The sequence below is a fragment of the Heterodontus francisci genome, chromosome 3 (assembly GCF_036365525.1).
Source record: "Heterodontus francisci isolate sHetFra1 chromosome 3, sHetFra1.hap1, whole genome shotgun sequence".
Taxonomy (NCBI): Eukaryota; Metazoa; Chordata; class Chondrichthyes; order Heterodontiformes; family Heterodontidae; genus Heterodontus; species Heterodontus francisci.
The window spans coordinates 191,385,605-191,407,626 of NC_090373.1; the positions used below are offsets into that span (position 1 = coordinate 191,385,605).

At 47.2% G+C, this 22,022-nt stretch overlaps 1 protein-coding gene across 2 annotated transcripts in view; it reads left to right on the forward strand.

Moving 5' to 3' along the window:
• The first annotated feature begins 618 nt into the window (after positions 1–618).
• The window catches only part of coq8aa (coenzyme Q8A, genome duplicate a), a 92,498-nt gene continuing 71,094 nt past the window's right edge, over positions 619–22,022 (forward strand). The window contains exons 1-4 of one of the 2 annotated variants that reach the window (XM_068027934.1): positions 619–724; positions 9,301–9,502; positions 9,891–10,235; positions 21,394–21,460. In XM_068027934.1, coding sequence (XP_067884035.1) covers positions 9,326–9,502; positions 9,891–10,235; positions 21,394–21,460 — 589 coding nt within the window. In that variant the 5' untranslated portion in view covers positions 619–724; positions 9,301–9,325. Of the gene's footprint in view, positions 791–9,300; positions 9,503–9,890; positions 10,236–21,393; positions 21,461–22,022 lie in introns of both variants that reach the window. The other variant, XM_068027933.1, reaches the window with a different exon arrangement.

Genomic DNA, 22,022 nt, shown 5'->3' on the forward strand with positions numbered 1-22,022 from the left:
ACGTTAACTCTGCTTCTCTTTCCACAGATGCTGCCAGACCTGCTGAGTGATTCCAGCATTTCTTGTTTTTGATGGGGTTTACAGCGGGTACACAGCAGATGCTCCCTATATCTGACAACTGGCATGGGCTGAGCACAGACTGTAGACAAAACTGTCCCTCCCACTCCTGCGACCGGGACTGCAGCCAACAACAGGACTCAAGAACACACAGCACCAACCCCGAACTCCCACCCCCCCGGAACTCCCAGCATCTTCCGCCCCCTCATTGGCTCAGCCCCACGGCTGCACGTGGGCAGCACACGGCCCGTCACTCGGCAACAACCAATTGGAGTGAGCAGGCCAGGCTGAGCCAATCGACAGGGCGGCTTCCCTCATTGACGCGCACAACTGACCAATCATTCTGCAGGGTTCTTGTGATTGATGTCAGGAGCAAGCCAATCCACGTGGAGCATGGAGATTAAATGCGCCCTCTCCTCGTGCCAGAATGTTCATCAATAATTGGCCAGGTCGTTATGATTGACAGAGACTTTAACCAATGGACTGTGGGTATTGATGACGCATGGAGCAGCATGTTGCAATCAGAGTGATGTTGCAATGCGGAGGGAGCCAATGAGCGGCTGCGCTGGGTGGGAGCTGAGGCTTGTTGTGGAGTTAGTGGCTGTAACATTGTGGGAGAGCTGGGTTGCACAGGAAAGGCGCACAGTATAGTACAGAACAGAGCTCGGTAAGTACCTGAGGAATAGCCAGCATCATCACTCCTCAACTCTCAGTTCGCAGGAATTATTTACTTGTAAGTTTATAAACTTTCTTGTAGTTATAAGCAGCTGTGTCTGTGTGAGAGATGTTCTTCAGTCCTGCTGCTGTCCCATGGCGGACTGCTGAGTCTCGAAGACATGCATTGATCATAGATTAAATTGTAATTCATATATGTATGAATGCACACAGCGTCTAAAATATAGACAGTGCTGGACATGGTCCCCCAGGTGGTCAACAGGTTCGAATTTCTAAGTGTGAATCTGGATTTTTAAAAGAAATTATGTAAAATATCTGTTAAAGTTCAGTGTTATTAATTATAGAGAGGTTTGAATTACTTGAGTAGCCCTCATCTGTGTCCCAGAATGGGAAATCCTACTGCACTCCTCAGAGTGTTGATCACCTGTGTTTGGTAAACAAACCATTGGATAACTGGAATGTCGAACCTGGGAGCTGGAGTGTGGGGAGAGGCTCCACTCTGTGTGGGGAGGGAGGGGCTGGGGTGTGGGGAGGGGATCCAGTCTGGGGGGGGGAGGGGGTGGAGGTCTGGAGGCTGGTGATTGGCGTAAGGGTGGTGTATGGGAAGGCGGTAGAGAGGCTGGGGTGAGATGGAGGGGTGCAGGAGGGCAGTGGAGGGTCTGGAGTCTGGGCGTGTGGTGGAATGGGAGGGCAATGGAGGGTCAGGGGGATGGGCGGCGGAGAGTCTGGGGGATGGGCAGCAGAGGGTCAGGGGGATGGGCGGTGGAAGGTCTGGAGGTTGGGGGATGGGCGGTGGAGGGTCTGGGAGACGGGAGTGGAAGGTCTGGAGGTTGGGAGATGTGCGGCGGAGGGTCTGGAGGATGGGCAGCAGAGGGTCAGGGGGATGAGCGGTGGACGTTCTGGAGGTGGGGGATGGGTGGTGGTGGATCAGGGGGATGGACAGCAGAGGGTCAGGGGGATGGGCGGTGGAAGGTCTGGAGGTTGGGGGATGGGCGGTGGAGGGTCTGGGAGACGGGAGTGGAAGGTCTGGAGGTTGGGAGATGTGCGGCGGAGGGTCTGGAGGATGGTCAGCAGAGGGTCAGGGGGATGAGCGGTGGACGTTCTGGAGGTTGGGGGATGGGTGGTGGTGGATCAGGGGGATGGACAGCAGAGGGTCAGGGGGATGGGCGGTGGAAGGTCTGGAGGTTGGGGGATGGGCGGTGGTGGATCTGGGGGACGGGTGCTGGAAGGTTTGGGTGTTGGGCGGCGGTGGGTCAGGGGGACAGAGAGGGAGGGTCTGGCGGTTGGGGGATGGGCGGCGGAGGGTCAGGGGGATAGGTGGTGGAGGGTCTGGAGGCTGGGGATACTGTACTCTTGCTGACATTACATATGGCTGACTCCTGGTAACTAGCGGTTGGGGTAAGTGCTGAGGCAGATGGTATTGCCGTGTTGTCCATGTGGTGTTCCGCTAGTGTTAAACTCTCTATGTTGGTGCCAGTGATCAGTTTAGCTGCTTGGCCCCCACTCTCCCGCCTTGGCCCCCACTCTCCCGCCTTGGCCCCCACTCTCCCGCCTTGGCCCCCACTCTCCCGCCTTGGCCCCCACTCTCCCGCCTTGACCCCTCCCCCCCATGACCCCTCCGCACCCCCTTCTCACACCACTTTCCCCCTGCGCCACCCCCTCCCCCCGCCTTCTGCACCCTCATGAGCCTCTTTCTCCCTGACCTATGGAATGTCAGTGAGTATTCAGAAGGCTGGTGATGTTGCTGTAAGGCAGTGTTGTGCCAATTTATGTAGTTCGTTTATTTTTTGCAATAAGAGTTGGCCAGATATCTATTTGATGCAAACTTCTCAAGGGGGCGGAGTCCCCACAAAATCCACGTTGCCAGGATCTTTTTTACTGTAAAATGTAGAGTATAGGGCACCCTCGATATTTCAAGGCCAATGAAAACCATGTGTCGTCCTGTACAAGTAGCAGTCATATATTCAAAGGAGGTGAAAATGGGTGAATATGTCAGTCATACACTAGATTTTAAGGTGTATCATCCCCTGCTTCTCCCTCCCACTAATGTAAAATTGGATCAAAATCTGGTGAAAGTTTGTGTTTATATTCTCCCTCAACCTTCCTTCCTTATAACTGAAAGGCGTTCAAAACCCAAGTTTGGAGTCACTTTAAATCTCTTGCTTGACTTAGAATTACATGGAATGAACAACAGACCAATTTTACTTACTGCACCTTTGGGGGCCATGCCTTCTGTGCTAAGCCCCTAAGCTTTGGAATCCCTCCCCCCAAAGTCTGCCTCTCTTTCCTCCTTTAAAACACTCCTTAAAACCTATTCTTTGACCAAACGTTTGGTTATCTGACACAGTATCTCCTTATGTGGCTTAGTGTCTAATTTTATAACACTCCTGTAAAGCATTGGGGCATTTTATTATATTAAAGGTGCTATATAAATTGTTGTTGTAACCCTATTAGCATCAACTCTTTTCCTTTCTCCCTTGTGTTTAACCATCTCCCCTCAAATGTGCCTTGTTATGACCAGGTGAGAAAGGTTTCTAGGGTTCCCTTTCAGCCTTCACCTGGTCTTACCGTAACGGGGTTTAATTTTAAACACAGTGTTTTTAGCTCCCCCTTGGTGAATCCTTGTTCACTGCTTTCCAATTATAAGACCAAGAAACCAGCAGAAACAGGCTTTCTTGGGTTTAACGAAGAAAGGTTGAAATTTATTAAACTTAAACTCTAATTCGATTAATGCCTATGGCTACACGACGTGCCCACACTAGCATGTGTACATGATACACACATGCAAATAGAGACAGAAAAGAGCAGAAGAAAAATAAAGTGGAAAAGTTTTGAGGAAATATCTGAAGAGTTTTTGTTACAGTTTGAGCTCACTGTAGAGTCCTTGATTGTAGGTAGTTCTTGCTTTTCGTTGGGGCCCAGTATTCTTAAACGTTGTTTGCTTAAGGAGACTTTTCTCTCTTGGGGTTCGTGTGACTTCAGTGGATTCAGAGGCTTATGAGAAAGAGATGGGAGTAGACAGGAGTGATCTTCTCAGTCCAGGAGCAAACAGACACTGAGGTCAAACTTTTTGTGGCTGGTTCAAAAAAAACCCCAGAACAGCCAGTTAGTCATGAGGCCAGCTGGTTTAACCAGTCCTGGATTGTATCACCTTAGGAGTCTCTGTAATGCTCCTCTTACACACAGTACCTGGTGATCATGGTCCATTGTGGGTTGAATGTGTCAGGGAATGGTCCTTTGCCCTTCCAATCACCGTCAGTTAGTATGCAGATGTCTTTTCCAGCCATGGCTGATCTGTTTAACAAGTCATTTCCTCGCTCCAGCAACAGTTTAAAATCAATGTTCTTGACAAAATTAATGTGCCTCATTCTTGGCAGGTGGGGGCCTAGCACGACAGTCTGTTATTCGGCTCAATTACTTCTGGCGGTAGCTGCGCGAAATGCTTGTCTGTCTCTGTGGGGGGGATGGGATGCTCTATTTGAGGCAGTGCAGTAAAATTCTTTGGTATATTTCTGAGATGTGATCAGGCATCACATCAATGTAGATCTTTATAAACACTTGGCTGACTGTGTTCAGCAATGCTGAAAGGGCTGAAAAGTGAGGGAGAATGGGCACTCGGGGGGATGAGGATTAGATCTGGAGAGGGATTGGGAGAATGGGGACTCTGGGAGGGGGTGAGGAGTAGATGTGGAGAGGGACTGGGAGAATGGGGACTCGGTGGGGGATGAGGAGGAGATCTGGAGAGGGACTGGGAGAATGGGGACTCGGGGAGGGGGCGAGGAGTAGATCTGGAGAGTGACTGGGAGGATGGGGACTCTGGGAGGGGGCGAGGAGTAGATCTGGAGAGTGACTGGGAGAATGGGATGGTGGGGGAGTGGATCTGGAGTGAGACTCGGTGAATGTCCTGAACAAGGGGATCTGAACAGGGCTGCTGCTGAACTTGCCTGGGGAGTTGTGTGTGAGATGGGTCCCTCAGTCATAACTGCATATACCAGAATGTGGAGTGAGCATAATGGGCAGGGTGTAGTGAGCTGGGAAGGGCGATGCGGGCAGGGTGTAGTGAGCTGGGAAGGGCGATGCGGGCAGGGTGTAGTGAGCTGGGAAGGGCGATGCGGGCAGGGTGTAGTGAGCTGGGAAGGGCGATGCGGGCAGGGTGTAGTGAGCTGGGAAGGGTGATGCGGGCAGGGTGTAGTGAGCTGGGAAGGGTGATGCGGGCAGGGTGTAGTGAGCTGGGAAGGGTGATGCGGGCAAGGTGTAGTGAGCTGGGAAGGGTGATGCGGGCAGGGTGTAGTGAGCTGGGAAGGGTGATGCGGGCAGGGTGTAGTGAGCTGGGAAGGGCGATGCGGGCAGGGTGTAGTGAGCTGGGAAGGGTGATGCGGGCAGGGTGTAGTGAGCTGGGAAGGGTGATGCGGGCAGGGTGTAGTGAGCTGGGAAGGGTGATGCGGGCAGGGTGTAGTGAGCTGGGAAGGGTGATGCGGGCAGGGTGTAGTGAGCTGGGAAGGGCGATGCGGGCAGGGTGTAGTGAGCTGGGAAGGGCGATGCGGGCAGGGTGTAGTGAGCTGGGAAGGGCGATGCGGGCAGGGTGTAGTGAGCTGGGAAGGGTGATGCGGGCAGGGTGTAGTGAGCTGGGAAGGGTGATGCGGGCAGGGTGTAGTGAGCTGGGAAGGGTGATGCGGGCAGGGTGTAGTGAGCTGGGAAGGGTGATGCGGGCAGGGTGTAGTGAGCTGGGAAGGGTGATGCGGGCAGGGTGTAGTGAGCTGGGAAGGGTGATGCGGGCAGGGTGTAACGAGCTGGGAAGGGCGATGCGGGCAGGGTGTAGTGAGCTGGGAAGGGTGATGCGGGCAGGGTGTAGTGAGCTGGGAAGGGTGATGCGGGCAGGGTATATCGAGCTGGGAAGGGCGATGCGGGCAGGGTATATCGAGCTGGGAAGGGCGATGCAGGCAGGGTGTAACGAGCTGGGAAGGGCGATGCGGGCAGGGTGTAACGAGCTGGGAAGGGCGATGCGGGCAGGGTGTAACGAGCTGGGAAGGGCGATGCGGGCAGGGTGTATCGAGCTGGGAAGGCAGGGTGTAGTGAGCCTGGCTGGGTGATTTGGGCTGGGCATGGTGATGGGGGCAGGATGGATTTGATGTGGTGGCCAGTGATGATGTAGATGAGAATGGAACGTACCCACAGCTAATATCAGGTTTGCAGCCTCTGGTATTTGTTTGTTAGCTGATATCCAAGTTGTGCCTGGAACTCTGTTGCTCAGTAAATGGCGAGTTTCCTGAGCTTTGTAATTCCATGCATTCATCACTGCTATTGCTAAATGTGTGTTTTGATTCTCACTGACCTATTACACACCATTTACTGCTCTCCAGTCCCCAGTATATGACCCTGACACACTGTGCAGATTTGAGTTAGTGTGTCACTGTTATGTTGCCCAATAGCCTCTCGTTCATTCGTGTCTGTCTTATCTGATATCTGCCTGAGCTTCTCCCTCCACATTCTCTCCAGCACAAAGACTGCTGGCTTCCTGCTCTGTAATATTGCCCACCTCTGCCCTCTCCTCAGCTCAGGCTGTTGAAACCCTCACCTGTGACTCTGCCACCTTCGGACTATTCCAGTGCTCTCCTGGCCGGACTCCCAGCCAAACCTCTCCTGCCCTCTTCCTATCCTACACCAAATTCCACTCATTCCTCATCACTGTTCTTACTGGCCTGTGTTGATTCAGATTGCCTGCAATTTAAAGTGTTCGCCCTTCTACATAAGTACCCTCACAGCCTGTTTCCCACCCTTTCTCCTACCTTTGTAACCTCCTCTAGCTCTATACTCTCCCCTGAGGGCTTTTGTTCTTCTGACTGGCCTCGTGCACCTCCACCTCCTCTTCCTGCCCCACTATTATTCAGGCCTATTCCTTCAGTTACTGACGCCCTAAACTCTGGAATTCCCTCCCTACATCTCTCTCTCGCTCTCACACACTCTCTCTTACTGAGACCATCCTCAAAGCTATCTCTTTGACCAAGCTTTTGGCTGTCATCTATGAGTCAGTGGGTTATATTCAGGAAGGTACCTCACCACCACCTTCTCGAGGGCAAATGTTTTCCTTTTATTCTTCCTGTTGCTGCCTGGTGAGGTTTGGTGTGTCTGAGCACCCTCGCGATTCAGTGTTTCTAAACACTATGCACTTGGTTATCTGTGGCAGTAGCATTTCCCCTTTTTAAACAGTCCAGTTATTACTTCACTGGCAGCAGCTGTGAGCATGTTCTTACCATGTCACTCAACACAAACAACTCCTTTGAAGGAAGTAAGTGATTCCTGAGGACTGGAGTACAGTTCCTTTTTCTGTAAAGAATAAGACTCCTGGTTTTCTCCCAATTCCCAAGTCTCCTCCGAGCCCACGCACCAACTCCTCCAGACTAGGTAAGGGGGGGAAAAAAGTAATGTGCATTTATATAGCACCTTTGATAACCTCAGGATGTCCCTCACTACTGCTCTGGAGGGTCAACCTGGATTATGTGCTTGGGTCTCTCTGGAGTGGGACTTGAACCCACAACCTTCCGACTCTGAGGCATGTGTTAACCTACTGAGCAGTGGCTGAATCAGGCATCCTATCCTGGGCTGGTCTGCAGGTTTTGGAAGATGGCTGCCTGTGCAGACCTTTGGGGCTGATGGAATGAAGCTGCCTGGACATGGGATTGGCAGAGCTCGAGTGGTTACGTGTGGCTGGGGGCAAGGGGTCGTGTGGGATACCCCTGCACTTAGTACCTGGTAACTCTTGCCCTGGTATGAACGCCCTATCCTCTGAAGAGAATCTACCAACATCCATCATGTAACAGAATGTGGTATCCAAGCCCATTGCTGGTTTGACCTACACACTGAACATAAGTTAAAACAGTCCCAGTGGTCTTTCCCTGAGGAAATTTAGAGAAGGTGACCCAGAGAGGTAGGGGGCTTTTGAAGGTGAGCGGTGAGGCAGTAGCATGGGCAAGGTTTAGGGGGATTGTTCAGAATTATTGGGGTGAGGGGCTGATGTCTGTTTGACCCATATTAGAGTAGGGATAGGGAAACACGATGTTCGCAGGAGAACCACGTGTGGGCAAGGTTTTAGGGCTGGAGGCAAGAAGATGCTGAGGGATGGAGAGAGGGTGAGGCTTGGGGGGTGGTAGGTGAGTTGAGGATTGGCTATGAGGAGGGGGTAAGGGTGGAGTGAGAGATATTAGCAGCCAGTGCTGAATTGGGGCAGCTTTAGCACAGTGAACTGATTCTAACAGAGGATGCTCAGTTTGAGGTTGATAGATTTTTGGACTCAAAGGGAATCCAGGGATATGGTGATAGGACAGGAAAGTGGAGTGGAGTTACAGGGTCAACCATGATTGTATTAAATGGTGGAGCAGGTTTGAGGTTGTATGGCATACTACTGCTTCCATATTGTGTTTCTTATGTACTTATAGAACTGGTCATTAACCAGATCAAAATAGAAATGTTTATTAACCACAACAGTAGGACTGGTGACTGAATATTGGGAAGACCAAAGCCATTGGCTTCATTCCCTGCCATGAAATCTATTCACTCACCACTGACTTCATCTCTCTCCTTGGTAACAGTCTGAGATTAACTCAGTCTGTTTGCAACCTTGGTGTCATATTTGACCCTGAGATGAGCTTTTGACCTCCTATTCGAAGTGTCACTATGTCTGCCTATTCCACCTCCATAACATTGCCTGGCTCCGCCCCATCTCACTTATCTGCTGCTGAAACTCTCATTCGTGCCTTCGTTACCTCTAGACTTGACTATTCCAATTCACTCCTGGCTGGTCTCCCACATTCTACTCTCCATAACCTCGGTCATCCAAAACTCTGCTGCCTGTATCCTAACTCGGGCCAAGTCCCATACCCCTGTTACCTCTGTGCTTGCTGACCTACATTGACTCCTGGTTAAACAGCATCTCGTTTTTACAATTCTCATCCTTGTTTTCAAATCCCCACATGTCATCACCCCTCCCTATCTCTGTAATCTCTTCCAGCCCCACAACCTTCTGAGATATCTGTGCTCCTCTAATTCTGGCATCTTGCACATCCCTGATTTTAATCGCTCCACCTTTGGTGGCTGTGCCTTCAGTAGCCGAGGCCCCAAGTTCTGGTATTCCCTCCCTACACCACTCCACCTCGCTACCTCGCTTTCCGCCTTTTAAGACATTCCATAAAACGTACCTATTTGACTAAGCTTTTGGCCACCTGCCTTATGTGGCTCATTGTCAGTTTTTTGCTTTATAACATTCCTGTGAAATGCCTTGGGCTGTGTTATAATGGTTAAAGGTGTTGTATAAAAACAAGTTGGAGGAGGAGTTGTCATTGACCAGGAGAGTGGAATTTGTCATTCACCTTGCTGTTGTGCTCAAAATGGCTGCCATATTTCCCCACAGAACAGTGAGTACCATTCCCATTATTCCCTGTGCGTGATGGACTTTGCGATTCCTGAGAAGAATTGTTAGGTTCAATTAGAAATGCAGCTTCGTCTTACGGGGCTGTTATTTGCTAAGGTGGTTACTGTCTAGATTTGCTTGTTAATTTGTCTTTGTTTCTGCAGTGGGAGAATAAAGTGGCGACACATCATGGCGAGTGATGTCATCATGTTGATGAGGGGCCTGGCCAAGCTGAGTCAGGCCATCGTTGAAACCCAGAGCATGCAGATGCGTGTTGGAGTGTTGAGCGGTGAAGCACTAGCAGTGGCTCGAGGCTGGCAGGCATCTGCCGAAGATACTATCAGCACGGCAGTGGGGAAGGTCCAGGTAGAGAACCCTGCTTTTAAACACATATTCCATCAGTCTGGGATGTGGGCGTCACTGACCAGGTCAGCATTTATTGCCCATCGCTAATTGCCCTTGAGAAGGTGGTGGTGAGCTGCCTTCTCGAACCGTTGCAGTCCATGTGGGGTAGGTACACCCACAGTGCTGTTGGGAAGGGAGTTCCAGGATTTTGACCAGGAACGGCGATATAGTTCCAAGTCAGGATGGTGAGTGGCTTGGAGGGGAACTTGCCATGTGCCTGCTGCTCTTGTTTTACCACAGAGCAGTGAACGGGAAGGTTTACCCCATTGCGTAGCAGGTGGGCTGTGGGTATTCCATGGGCTCTAGCTGGTGAGTAAACACCTGCTTTTTATTTATTTTCTGATTCTAGGATGTTGTGACGCAACAAGAAAACCTTTCGGAACTGGACAAGGATTTTGCTGCAAAGTGGAGCCTTGACAGCGAGGCCTCTGAGAGGGCGACACAAGACTTCACCACAGACACCCAACAGCACCACGTGGCTGTTGACCCTGTGGCCTTTGACTCCGCGTCTCCGGAGAAGGAGGGCGGGCTCTTTGCCAGACGTTTCGGGGACATGAGCGGTCCCTTCTCATCCGGGGCCCAGAGGCGGTCCTTTCATCAAGACCACCGCTCCGTCAGTGGGCTAACAGCTGAGGACATTGACAAGGCTCGAGAAGCCAAAGTGACTCCCACAGACAAACCTTACAGACAGATGGTACGTACCATACACATACCTACCCCCTGCATTCAGTCTGGCTGGACTGAACCATCTCCAATACATTGATGAGCAATAGATAGCAAACTTGAAAAATCTTCAAGGGTGATAGAAGCTTCCGGAAGATCCTCATCGGTGTTCATTTGTTATTGAAAGAAATGTTGGGTTCAAGTTACTTGGCCATGTTTGCGCTGACGTGGAGAGTGTAATTCTAGAGTTGGGTCCTGGTCTGACTCTGCACAACTCTGATCAACAGCAGCTGCAGTTATATAAACTCACTCAATGTAATGACAAGTCTCAGGGGCTTTGTCAAAGGTGAGCAAATGCCATGGAATCTTATAGACTAGAAGGAGACCATTCAGCTCATTGTGCCTGTGCTATCTCTTTGGTACAGCTATCCAATTAGTCGTATCCTGCCACTCTTTCCTTAGTCCTACAAGCTTTTCCCTTCAAGTACTTGTTCAGTTCCCTTTTGAATGTTCTATTAAATTTGCTTCCTTTTCAGACATTACATTTCAGATCAGAACAACTCAGTGTGTGTTCTTTTATCAGTTACCTTCAATCTGTGTTCCCTGGTTACTGACCTTCCTGTCACTGGAAAAAGTTTCACTTTATTTATTCTCTCAAAACCCTACATGATTTTGAATGCCTCGATTTATTTCTCCTCTTAATTTCTGCTCTTAAGGAGAAAAATTCCAGGTTCTCCACATAACTGAAGCTCCTCAAATCATTTATTAAATCTCTTCACCCTCTGAGGCTTTGGCATCCTTCCTAAAGAGTAGTGCTCAAAATTTAACACAATGCTCTAGGATGTGAGGACCAAATGTAATATTTCCAAATTTGCTGATGACACAAAACTGGTGAGAATGTCGGTTGTGAGGAGGATACAAGGAGGCTTCAAGGGGTCTTGGACAGGTTAAGTGAATGGCCAAGAACATGGCAGATGGAATATAATGTGAATAAGTGTGAACTGATCCACTTTGGTAGAAAAAACAGAAAAGCAGAGTATTTCTTAAATGGTGAGAGGTTGGGAAGTGTTGATGTCCAAAGGGGCCTAGGTGTCCTTGTTCAGCAGTCACTAAAAGCTAAAGTGCAGGTGCAGCAAGCAATTAGGAAGGCAAATGGTATGTTGGCCTTCATTGCAAGGTGATTTGAGTACAGGAGTAAAAATGTCTTGCTGTAATTGTGTAGCCTTGGTGAGACCACATCTGGAGTATTGTGTACAGTTTTGGTCTCCGTATCTAAGGAAGGATATACTTGCCGTTGAGGGAATGCAACAGAGGTTCACCAGACTAATCCCTGGGATTGTCTTGTGAGGAGAGATTGCAGAAACTGGGCCTGTATTCTCCAGAGTTTCAAAGGATGAAAGGTGATCTCATTGAAACCGGGTAGATGTGAATAGGATGTTTCCTCTGGCTGGTGAGTCTAGAACCAGGGGACACAGTCTCAGAATAAGGGGCAGGTCATTTAAGACTGAGATGAGGAGGAATTTCTTTACTCAGAGGGTTGTGAATCTTTAGAATTCTCTATCCCAGAGAAAGTGGAAGCGCGATCATTGAGCATGTTCAAGACAGAAATCGATGGATTTCTGGATATTAATGACATCACGAGATATAGGGATAGTGTGGGAAAGTGGCATTGAGGTAGATGATCAGCCATGATCTAATTGGCTGAGCAGGCTCAACAGGCCGAATCCTATTGCCTATGAGGCCTAATGAGTATTTTATAAAGGTTCAGCATAACCTCCTTGCTTTTGAACTCTGCTTTTTTAACAGTCTTCTCAACTTGTCCTTCCACCTTCAAACATTTGTGTACACATACCCTCTGGTCTCTCTCTGTTCCTGCACACCCTTTAAAATTGTACCATTTAATTTCTATTGATGAAATCATTACTGTATTTATTTACCAGTGGCAGGATCGCATGCAAACAGGAAAAACAGACGTGTACACGAATACATAAATATAAACGTACGAATGCACACACCCTGATATTAGGAACAGGAGAGGCTATTCAGCATCTTGTGTCTATCCCAACATTCAATTAGACCGGGGCTGATTTGTAACGTAGCTCCATCTCAGTTTTGAAATTTTCCACTGACCCCCCATCCTTAACTTTTTGGAGGAGAATATTCCAGATTTCCACTATCCTTTTGTGTGAAGAAGTGCTTCCTGCCATCACCCCTGAGTGGCCCAGCTCTAATTTAAGGTTATACCCCTTTGTTCTAGACTCTCCCCACTGGAGAAAATCGTTTGTCAATCTACCCTATCAACTCTAATCATCTTAAACCCTTCAATCTGATCACTACTTAATTTCCTATACTTTGAATACAGGCCCAGTCTGTGATACCTGTCGTTATAACTTAACACTTTTAGCCTGGTGTCATGCTCATACACACAGGAAAACAACTAAACAAAGCATCTACCCACCCACCCACACCGTGATACCCCGACACTCAGTGGCAAAGTGCCAGTACCTTTGCCCCACCTACGAGCAGCCCTGAGAGCACAGGGTTCCTAGCCAGGAAACTAACTTGTATTTCTATAGCACCTGCCACAACATCCGGACATCCCAAGCACTTTCCAGCCAACAAAGTACTTTTGACCTGTAGAAATTGTTATAATTTAAGGAACACAGCACCAATATGCACAAAGCAAGCTCTCAGAAACAGCAATATGATAATTAACCAGAGGATCTGTTTTTAACTGACCTTTGAAGGATAAATATTGACTAGGACACCGGGGAGAACTGTGCTACTCCTCTGGGGGCAGGCAGGGCTTCAGTTTATTATCGCATCCAAAGGATCGCACCTCCAACAGTGCAGCACTCCCTCAGTACTGCACTGGAGCATCAGCCTAGATTTCATGCTCAAGTCTCTGAAGTGGGACAGGAAGCAGTGAGGTTGACTGGGAGCTAGATCACAGCAAACCTCCTTCTAAACAAAGGGGGACCTGATTGTGGTCATTCGCTGATGGCTGGTTTCCCAGCTTGTATCGATACACACCCTGATTAAACTATTGACCATTCTATGTTTCAATAATAGTGACTGGACTGCAATGCAAGGGCTGCTGTTCTTTTGATCTGTCTTTAGCAGGGACTCTGTCCAAGAACTTGGTGCGAACAAACCTCACCGTTGGCTATCATTGCAGTTTGTGGGATCTTGCTGTGTGTAAATTGGCTGCTATGTTTTCTACATTACAACGGTGCCTGTCATCCAAAAGCTACTTCATTGGCTGTAAAGTGCTTTTGGGATGTTTGGAGGTTGTGAAAGGCGTTATATAAATACAAGTCTTTCAGTGGTGCTGTGACTTGTGTTTTGAGAATAAGGCACGGTCCCAGTAACAAACGTCTGTGTTGTTTAATGAGCCTGACATACTTGTTCTCCAGCCAGCTGGCATCTTTATTTCTCTCTGTCCTGTGTGCCTATTTTATCCACATAAATAGTTTTTACTTTGATCATGCACCATATAAGACTGGTGACCTTTTTTTCAGGAGGGAGGGATAAAGAAACATAGTCACCAACTCTCTTACACCTTCCCACGCCTCCCATTACCTCCTTTCTCTTTATTAGTCAGTCAACAGGCCCATTTTTGGGCACTGAAAAGTGCTGTCTGCAGCCAAACACTGTCCCTTCATCTCGCTCGTTTGAGTTCAGCCTTTTTGCAGTCCTTCCCTTCTCTGTCTCTGTCTGTCTGTCTCTGTCTGTCTGTCTCTGTCTGTCTGTCTCTGTCTGTCTGTCTCTGTCTGTCTGTCTGTGTCTGTCTGTCTCTGTCTGTCTCTGTCTGTCTCTGTCTGTCTGTCTGTCTCTGTCTGTCTGTCTGTCTCTGTCTGTCTGTCTCTGTCTGTCTGTCTCTGTCTGTCTCTGTCTGTCTGTCTCTGTCTGTCTGTCTCTGTCTGTCTGTCTCTGTCTGTCTGTCTCTGTCTGTCTGTCTCTGTCTGTCTGTGTGTCTCTCTCTGTCTCTCTCTGTCTGTCTCTGTCTGTCTCTGTCTGTCTCTGTCTGTCTCTGTCTGTCTCTGTCTGTCTCTGTCTGTCTCTGTCTGTCTCTGTCTGTCTCTGTCTGTCTCTCTGTCTGTCTCTCTGTCTGTCTCTCTGTCTGTCTCTCTGTCTGTCTCTCTGTCTGTCTCTCTGTCTGTCTCTCTCTCTGTCTCTCTGTCTGTCTCTCTCTCTGTCTCTCTCTCTGTCTCTCTGTCTGTCTGTCTCTGTCTCTGTCTCTGTCTCTGTCTCTGTCTCTGTCTCTCTGTCTCTGTCTGTCTGTGTCTCTCTCTCTCTCTCTAAGTGAGTGGGAGTTGGTGTGGGATAGGGTATGGCCTGCAGAGTTTTGGATGAACTTCTTGGCACACAATAAGGTCCTACAAACAGGAACCCAGGAGATGTGTACTAGTGTTCGCCGTAATGCAATGTGTCATTCAGGCCCTGAAGATGATGCAGAGGAGACTAGTGAATCTGACACCAAAAATCAGAGAAAGAAAGACTTGGATTTATATAGTGCCTTTCATGACCTCTAGGGGAGGTGGTGGCATAGTGGTAATGTCACTGGACTAGTAATCCAGGTGCCCCGGCTAATGCTTTGGGGGAATGGGTTGGAATCCCACCATGGCAGATAGTGAAATTTGAATTCAATTAATAAATCTGGAATTAAAAGCTAGTCTAATGGTGACCATGAAACCAGTGTCAATTGTTGTTAAAAACTCATCACATTCACTATATGTGACCCACAGCAATGTGGTTAACTCTTAATGCCCTCTGAAATGGCCTAGCAAGCCACTCAGTTCACGGGTAATTAGGAATGGGTAACAAACGCTGGCCTTGCCAGTGATGCCCACATCCCATGAAAGAATAAAATAAAAGGACTGTTTCAATAGCTGCTGACCTCTCTCTCATCCAAGTGCGGTCAGGACTGAGCATGCTGTCCTGTATCTGCCCTCCCGCTAACACTTGCATCAGATGCCATCCAAAGTCTCCTAGTTCTCTTACTAGCTATGATTATCTGTTGTAGTGGGATTTGAACCCATAGCCTTTGACCAAGAGGTGAAGGTCCCTTCAATTGAGGCAAGCTGATAGAGAGCCATTTATTACTCACGTAGCTGTGACATAACTTTGAGTTGTGAGGTGTTACCTGTGGGGCTGCTAGTTTATTGTGATTGAATAAGTCAAATTCTATTTATATTCTTTGGGATTCTGGTGTTGGGATTGAATTCTGGAATTTTTGCCAGTTTTTCCATGCACACTAGAGAATCTGGGATTGTTCTCAGAGCAGAGAAGGTTCAGGAGAGATTTGATAGAGGTGTTCACAATTATGAATAGTTTTGACAGAGTAAATAAGAAGAAACTGATTTCAGTGGCAGTAACAAGAGTCGGTAACCAGAGGGCACAGATTTGAGATAAGTGGCGAACGGATCAGTGGAGTAATGAAGAGAATAATTTTATGCAGTGTGTTGTTATCTGAATACGTTGCCTGAAAGGGTGGTGGCAGCAGATTTAATAACTTGCAAAAGGGAATTGGATCAATTCTTGAAGGGGAAAAATTTGCAGGGCACTTGGGAAAGGGCAGGGGAGTGGGACTGGCTGTATAGCTCTATCAAAGAACCAGCATTGATTGGATGGGCCGAATGGGGAGGGTGGTGGTGGTGGTGGAGCACATAGACTGGGAGTTTCCTCAGCTGCAGCTTGGAAATAACCAGGCAGCACATACAGCAGCTGGAAAGGAGGCTTACTGGCCACTGGAAGTGAGCCCATCAGGCCTGCACCCCTGAATAAATGAAAGGAACCTAATGAACTTTGAGTGCATATATCATAATCTTTCTGAATGGACCTGTTCGGCTGCATAATTTCAACAACAACAACTTGCATTTATATAGCACCTTAAATGTAGTAAAATGTCCCAAGCACTCAACATTACAAGGCAGCTGGGGAGGGCAGTTGAATCCAGCACACTGGGATGATGCAAGAGACAAGAAGGATGGGCCCAAGAGCCACCTTCATTCAAATACATCTTGCCATCTGTTACAACCGACCGCTCCCGTCAAAGCCCCCAATCAAAATATACGATTCTGATTGTGGTGGGAGAGACGCATTGATAATTTGATCCCGTCACTCCACAGATCGCCTAACATATCATTCAAAAACTTTCCAAATTAAAGGGAGACCCAGCCAAATTGTATTAACCCCCGAATGAGGCTAACCAAACCAGGTGTCTTTAAATCAACAAATTAACTCTTTTTTTTTAATTAGAAGAACTGAATTCTTAAACACTGTGAAAATATAAACAATATTTAAAATAGAAAAAATTAGAGTCCTGACAAATTTACAGTCCAATGTTGCTCGAAGTCCTCACAAGATGTTGCTTTCCTTCTCCAGTGAATTTCAACAATTAACGACTTGCAAACACTTTCAACAGAATCAATCTGACTTTAGAGGTTTAGAGGGATAAAAGATTCACAGTCTAACTTCCCTTTCTTCAATTCAAATTACCAGAGATCTCTGTTTTGGCTTGATGTTTTAGAATTTTGAGAGATGATAATGAAACAGACTAAAATCCTATTCCTTCAGTTTAAATGGTTGAGAGCTCTTTTTCCGGGCTCTGACAGCACAGCTGTGTCCTCTGTGTCTCTGTCTATTTATTCTGTTAGAACCAACTGTCTCCCTAAAAGCCAGTTCAAAACTGAATTGAAACAATGTATCGCATCAGGCTCACTCCCAGTGGCTATATCTATGGTAACGAGAATGCACCCTTTGAATCGCAGTCTCCAAATGGCTGTTTCTAAAGCAATGGAAATGCACCTTCCTATTACTCCCAGGGCTCGCTGGTTCTTAAAGCAACACCAATCCCTTGCAAGCCTTACAGGCAAACCGCATATTCCGGGAAAAAAAACCCTCAGGACCATGACACCTCCGCTTCATTTGTTCACCCTCTCAAATTCTAAATATGTCTGCCCAGTCAGTCTCCGTAGGTTCCTGAACCTCTGATAGTAAGCTTCAAGGACTAACTTATGCGCAGTGGGAATAGCCTTTTTTGCTTCTCATAATCTGCAGAAGCCTCTTTAGGAAGCATGGCATAAGCTTCATGAGCTCTGCCGACCAGCCTGCCCTGCATGAGCAATGTCCAGCTTTCTTTCAGCCATTTCATCTGTTTGGCTATTTTTCAAAAGATATGAAAAATGCCTCTACGTCCCTTTCCTCGAACTTAGGAAGAGCCTGTATAAATTTAAACAACTTCTTGCTGGGTCCTGATCTAAATTCAGATTCTTCTTGACTTGAATTTTCCCTGGATTTAAGACTACCCCTTTGTCTTAGTTCCATCTCTTTTAGCCTAAATTACCTCTCTTCTCTTTCACTCCAAAATGCTCTCTCTTTCTCCCTTTCCTCTTTTTCCAATTCAAGTTTTCTTAATTCTTTTTCCCGTTGAAGCTCCAGTCTTTTCATTTCTAACGGAATCCTAGCCAATTCCACTGAATCCATCTCGAACCTATTACCTTCATGTCTCTCGTATTCCCTTTCTTGTTCCTCATATTGTTCCTCTGTATCATCATCATCATCTTCCAATAATTTCAGATGTTCGGCTATTATTTCAATTATGGCACCTAATATCAATTCGAACCCCAGTTTCACTGCCAATTCTTTTAATTTGTTCTTCGTTAAAGTTATCAAGTCACTCAGGGAAACATTCTGCTTTCTCAAAGACTCTGCTACAACCACTAATGCCATAACAATGGTATAGACTGTACCTTATTACACAAGCGACCTGGTTCTTTTAATTTCTTTGTAATTGGTGTCAGATTTAGATCCCAACAATCAAGTTTCCAATTGATAAGATCCCAAGCTCGAGTGCAATTGATATGATGCCAAATGCAAGACCCCAATTTAAATATGTTAGCCCAGAGATGAGTAATTACTATGATTCCAAATGTGAGCCCTCCAGATTAGTCTGACTCTGATCCCAGATGTGAGCCACAGAATTAAATATGATTCAACTGTGAGTGAACCCCCAATTAAGATCTGATTCAAGTTCAGAAACCTAATTAATACGTGATTCAAATCCCGGGACGAGCCCCCAATAAATACGTTATTCAAATCCCGGGACGAGCCTCCAATAAATATGTTATGACCGACCGCTCCTATCAAAGAACCCAATCAAAATATACAATTCTGATTTTGGTTGAAGAGACGCACTGATAATCCAATCCCATCGCTCCACAGACCGCCTAACATATCATTTAAAAACTTTCCAAATTAAAGAAAGAGCCAGCCAAATTGTACCATCTATTAACCCCCGAATGAGACTAACCAAACCAGGTGTCTTTAAATCAACAAATTAACACTTTAATTAGAAGAACTAAATTCTTAAACACTATGAAGATATAAACAACATTTAAAATAGAAAAAATTAGAGTCCTTGCAAATTTACAGTCCAATATTGCTTGAAGTCCTCACAGGATGTTGCTTTCCTTCTCCAGCGAATTTCAACAATTAACGACTTGCAAACACTTTCAACAGAATCAATCTGACTTTAGAGGTTTGGAGGGATAAAAGATTGTCACAGTCTAACTTCCCTTTCTTCAATTTACCAGAGATCTCTGTTTTGGTTTAATGTTTTAGAATTTTGAGAGATAATAATTAAATAGACTAAAATCCTGTTCCTTCTGTTTAAATGGTTGAGCGCTCTTTTTCAGATGTGCTGATCACAGCTGTCTGTGTCTTCTGTCTGTTAGAACCAACTGTCTCACTAAAAGCCAGTTCAAAACTGAATTGAAACAATGTATAGCATCAGGTTCACTCCCAGTGGCCGTTTCCATGTTAATGAGAATGCACCCTTTGAATCGCAGTCTCCAAATGACATTTTCGTTGCCTTAGAAACAGCACCTTCCTATAACTGCTAGGGCTTGCTGGTTCTTAAAGCATTACTGATCCCTTGCAAGCCTTAAAGGCAAACCGCATATTCCGAAAAAAAACTACAGGACCATGACGCATCGGAAAAATTCACATCTATATTCCACCTTTCACAACCTCTGTGTGTCCCAGAGCACTTCACAGCCAATGAACTGTTGTAGTGTGGAAAACAGATTTGCACACAACAAATTCCCATAAACAGCAACCAGCTAATCTATTTTTGTGATATTAATTGAGGGATAAATACTGACCAGAACACTGGGGATAACTCCCCTGCTGCTCTTTGAAATGGTGCTGTGGGATCTTTTACTTCCACCTGAGAGGGCAGACGGAGCCTCGGTTCAACATTTCATCTGAAACACAGCACCTCCGACAGTGCAGCACTCCCTCAGTACTGCACTGGGAATGTCAGACTAGATGTTCTCCTTGAGTCCTGGAGTGGGACTTGAACCCATGATCATCTTACTCAGAGGGGATAGTATTACCAAATGAGTCAAGGCTAGATGGACTGAAGATCTTTGCTTGCCTGAAGGCTTCATCCTGTGAGAAGTGGAGCTGTCAGAATGAGCTCGCCCCTGTCATGTGGCATCTTCAAACAGCCAGTTTTCCTACTTCAGTCACTGAGGAATCGGGACTCTGCCCAGTGGGGTGCGGAAGAGAGCAGACTCCTAACTGGAAATGTTACTGGGGGTGAGGTGCTGGTTCCTTGGGCTGTGGTAATCAAGTTGTGCAGACAATTCAGGGGCCCCCACCATGTGTCTGCACCATGGGTGGATGCGGGAGGGGAGGGTGGGCAGTTATTTTCAGGCAGTGAACTGGCAGTTGTGGATTAGCCACTTTATTGAAATCCCTCTGGCTTCGCCCTTCCTTATCTCTGTAACCTCCTCCGGCCCTGCAACCCTCTGGGATCTCTTTGCTCCTCCAATTCTGGTCTCTGGTCCATCTCCCATTCTCTTCTCTCCATCACTCGTGGCCGTGCCTTCAGCCGCCTCTCCCAAACCTCTGCAAGCAGGTTGGCACTGTTTGCCCAAGATGCAAAAAAATTATTTTGCCGCTTTTGCTGTCGGGATGTTTCCTGAGATCAATTGATTTATCTTTTTACTTATAACTGCCCTTCCTGCACTCCTATGCTATGTAGTATCGCTGGATGCAGGGATGCTCAGTATGGCTAGGGCAGAAAAAGTGGGAAAATACATTGCACATATTTCCCTCATGGTGCGTTCCACCCGATGTAATATCTGACGGGGAAAAGGGGCAGAGGCTCTGTTATACTGCAAGAGTTATACAGTTTGTTTTGCAACCCCTGCAACACTGGTATTCAGATTGTACGTGTGTTCACCTGTAATTCTATGCATCGGTCTTTATAAGTGTGGTGACATGTACACCTGTGTCTATATCCGTGTAAAAAGCTAGAAATCTGAAATAAAAACAGAAAATGCTGGAAATACTCAGCAGATTTGGCAGCATCTGTGGAGAGAAAAGCAGAGCTAACGTTTCCGGTTAATGACCCTTTCTGTGTTGAATCCCGGCTAATGGCAACTGTCTGGGCACTTGGCTTCCATAAGATGCTGTTTTCATTTAGTGTTTGAAGCTGGGGGTGTCAGCTGTCACTTAGTGTGTATCACTTCCTGAATCAGAAGGTTGTGTTCAAATCCTACTCCAGGGATGAGCACACAATCCAGGCTGACCATTCAGCACAGTGCTGTTGGAGGAGCTATCTTTCGGGTGAGCTGTTAAGTTGAGGTCCTGTCTGCTCTCGCAGGTAGATGTAAAAGATCCCATGGCACTATTTTGAAGAGCAGCAGAGGAGTTATCCCTGGTGTCCTGGCCAATATTTATTCCTCAGCCAACACCTATAACAGATTATCTGGTCATTATCACATTGTTGTTTGTGGGAGCTTGCTGTGCGCAAATTGGCTGTCGTGTTTCCTACATTACAACAGTGACTACACTTCAAAAAGTGCTTCATTGTCTGTAAAGCACTTTGGGAAAGAAGGAATAGCTTGCATTTCTATAGCACCTTTCATGACCACAGGACATCCCAAAGCGCTAACCTGAAAGATGGCACCTCTGGCAGTGCAGCACTCCCTCAGTACTGCGCTGGAGTGTCAGCCTAGATTTTTGTGCTTGAGATGCAGACTGGGACTTGAACCCATGAGTGTCTGGATGTTTTACCAGCTGAGCCATGGCGGACACACTGGGACATCCTGAGGCTGTGAAAGATTCCCTTCTCTCCCTCTGACCTTATCGTCTTTGTCTTTCTTTTTCCCTAGCTGAGTGAGCGGGCACGTGAACGCAAAGTACCGTCGACTCGAATCGGTCGGCTGGCCAATTTCGGAGGTAAAGTACTCGCAGTGTTCTCTGACCCTTTTGTCTGTTGTGTCTATTGTTTCATGTCCTGGTCGCCCTCAGTTTAAAAACAACAAATGGCAGTATTCTTGTGCATTGGCCCTGTACACGGAGTGGAGAAGGCGAATGAGCCAATATTATTCCAGGTGAGTGCTTGCCCTCTTTCCCTGAGTCAGGTGGGAGTGGGTCCTGGGCCTGAGCACGTTGTTTGTTTGTTTGTTTAAGCCTGCCCTTACTATAAGGAGGGAGTACTGCATTGTTGGAGGGTAAAGTCCCTTGGATGAAACATTAAGCTGAGGCCTCCCCTGATCTGGTCAAGTGGATGTGTAGGTCCTGTTATCTCTGGGCAAAGCTTCGGATCCCAGTGTGGACGGTGTGGACGAAGTTGAGTTTGAGGTGATGAAAGTGAGGATTGAAGGGCTTAGCAGCAGTGGAACTGAAGTGGAGTGGAGTTGCGAGGGGTTGTTTTAGAAGTAGGCAGTCTTGGTGACAGATACAGATAGGATTCGAGTGGAGAGACATTTAAGTACAGAGTTGTTGTGTATCTGCATTC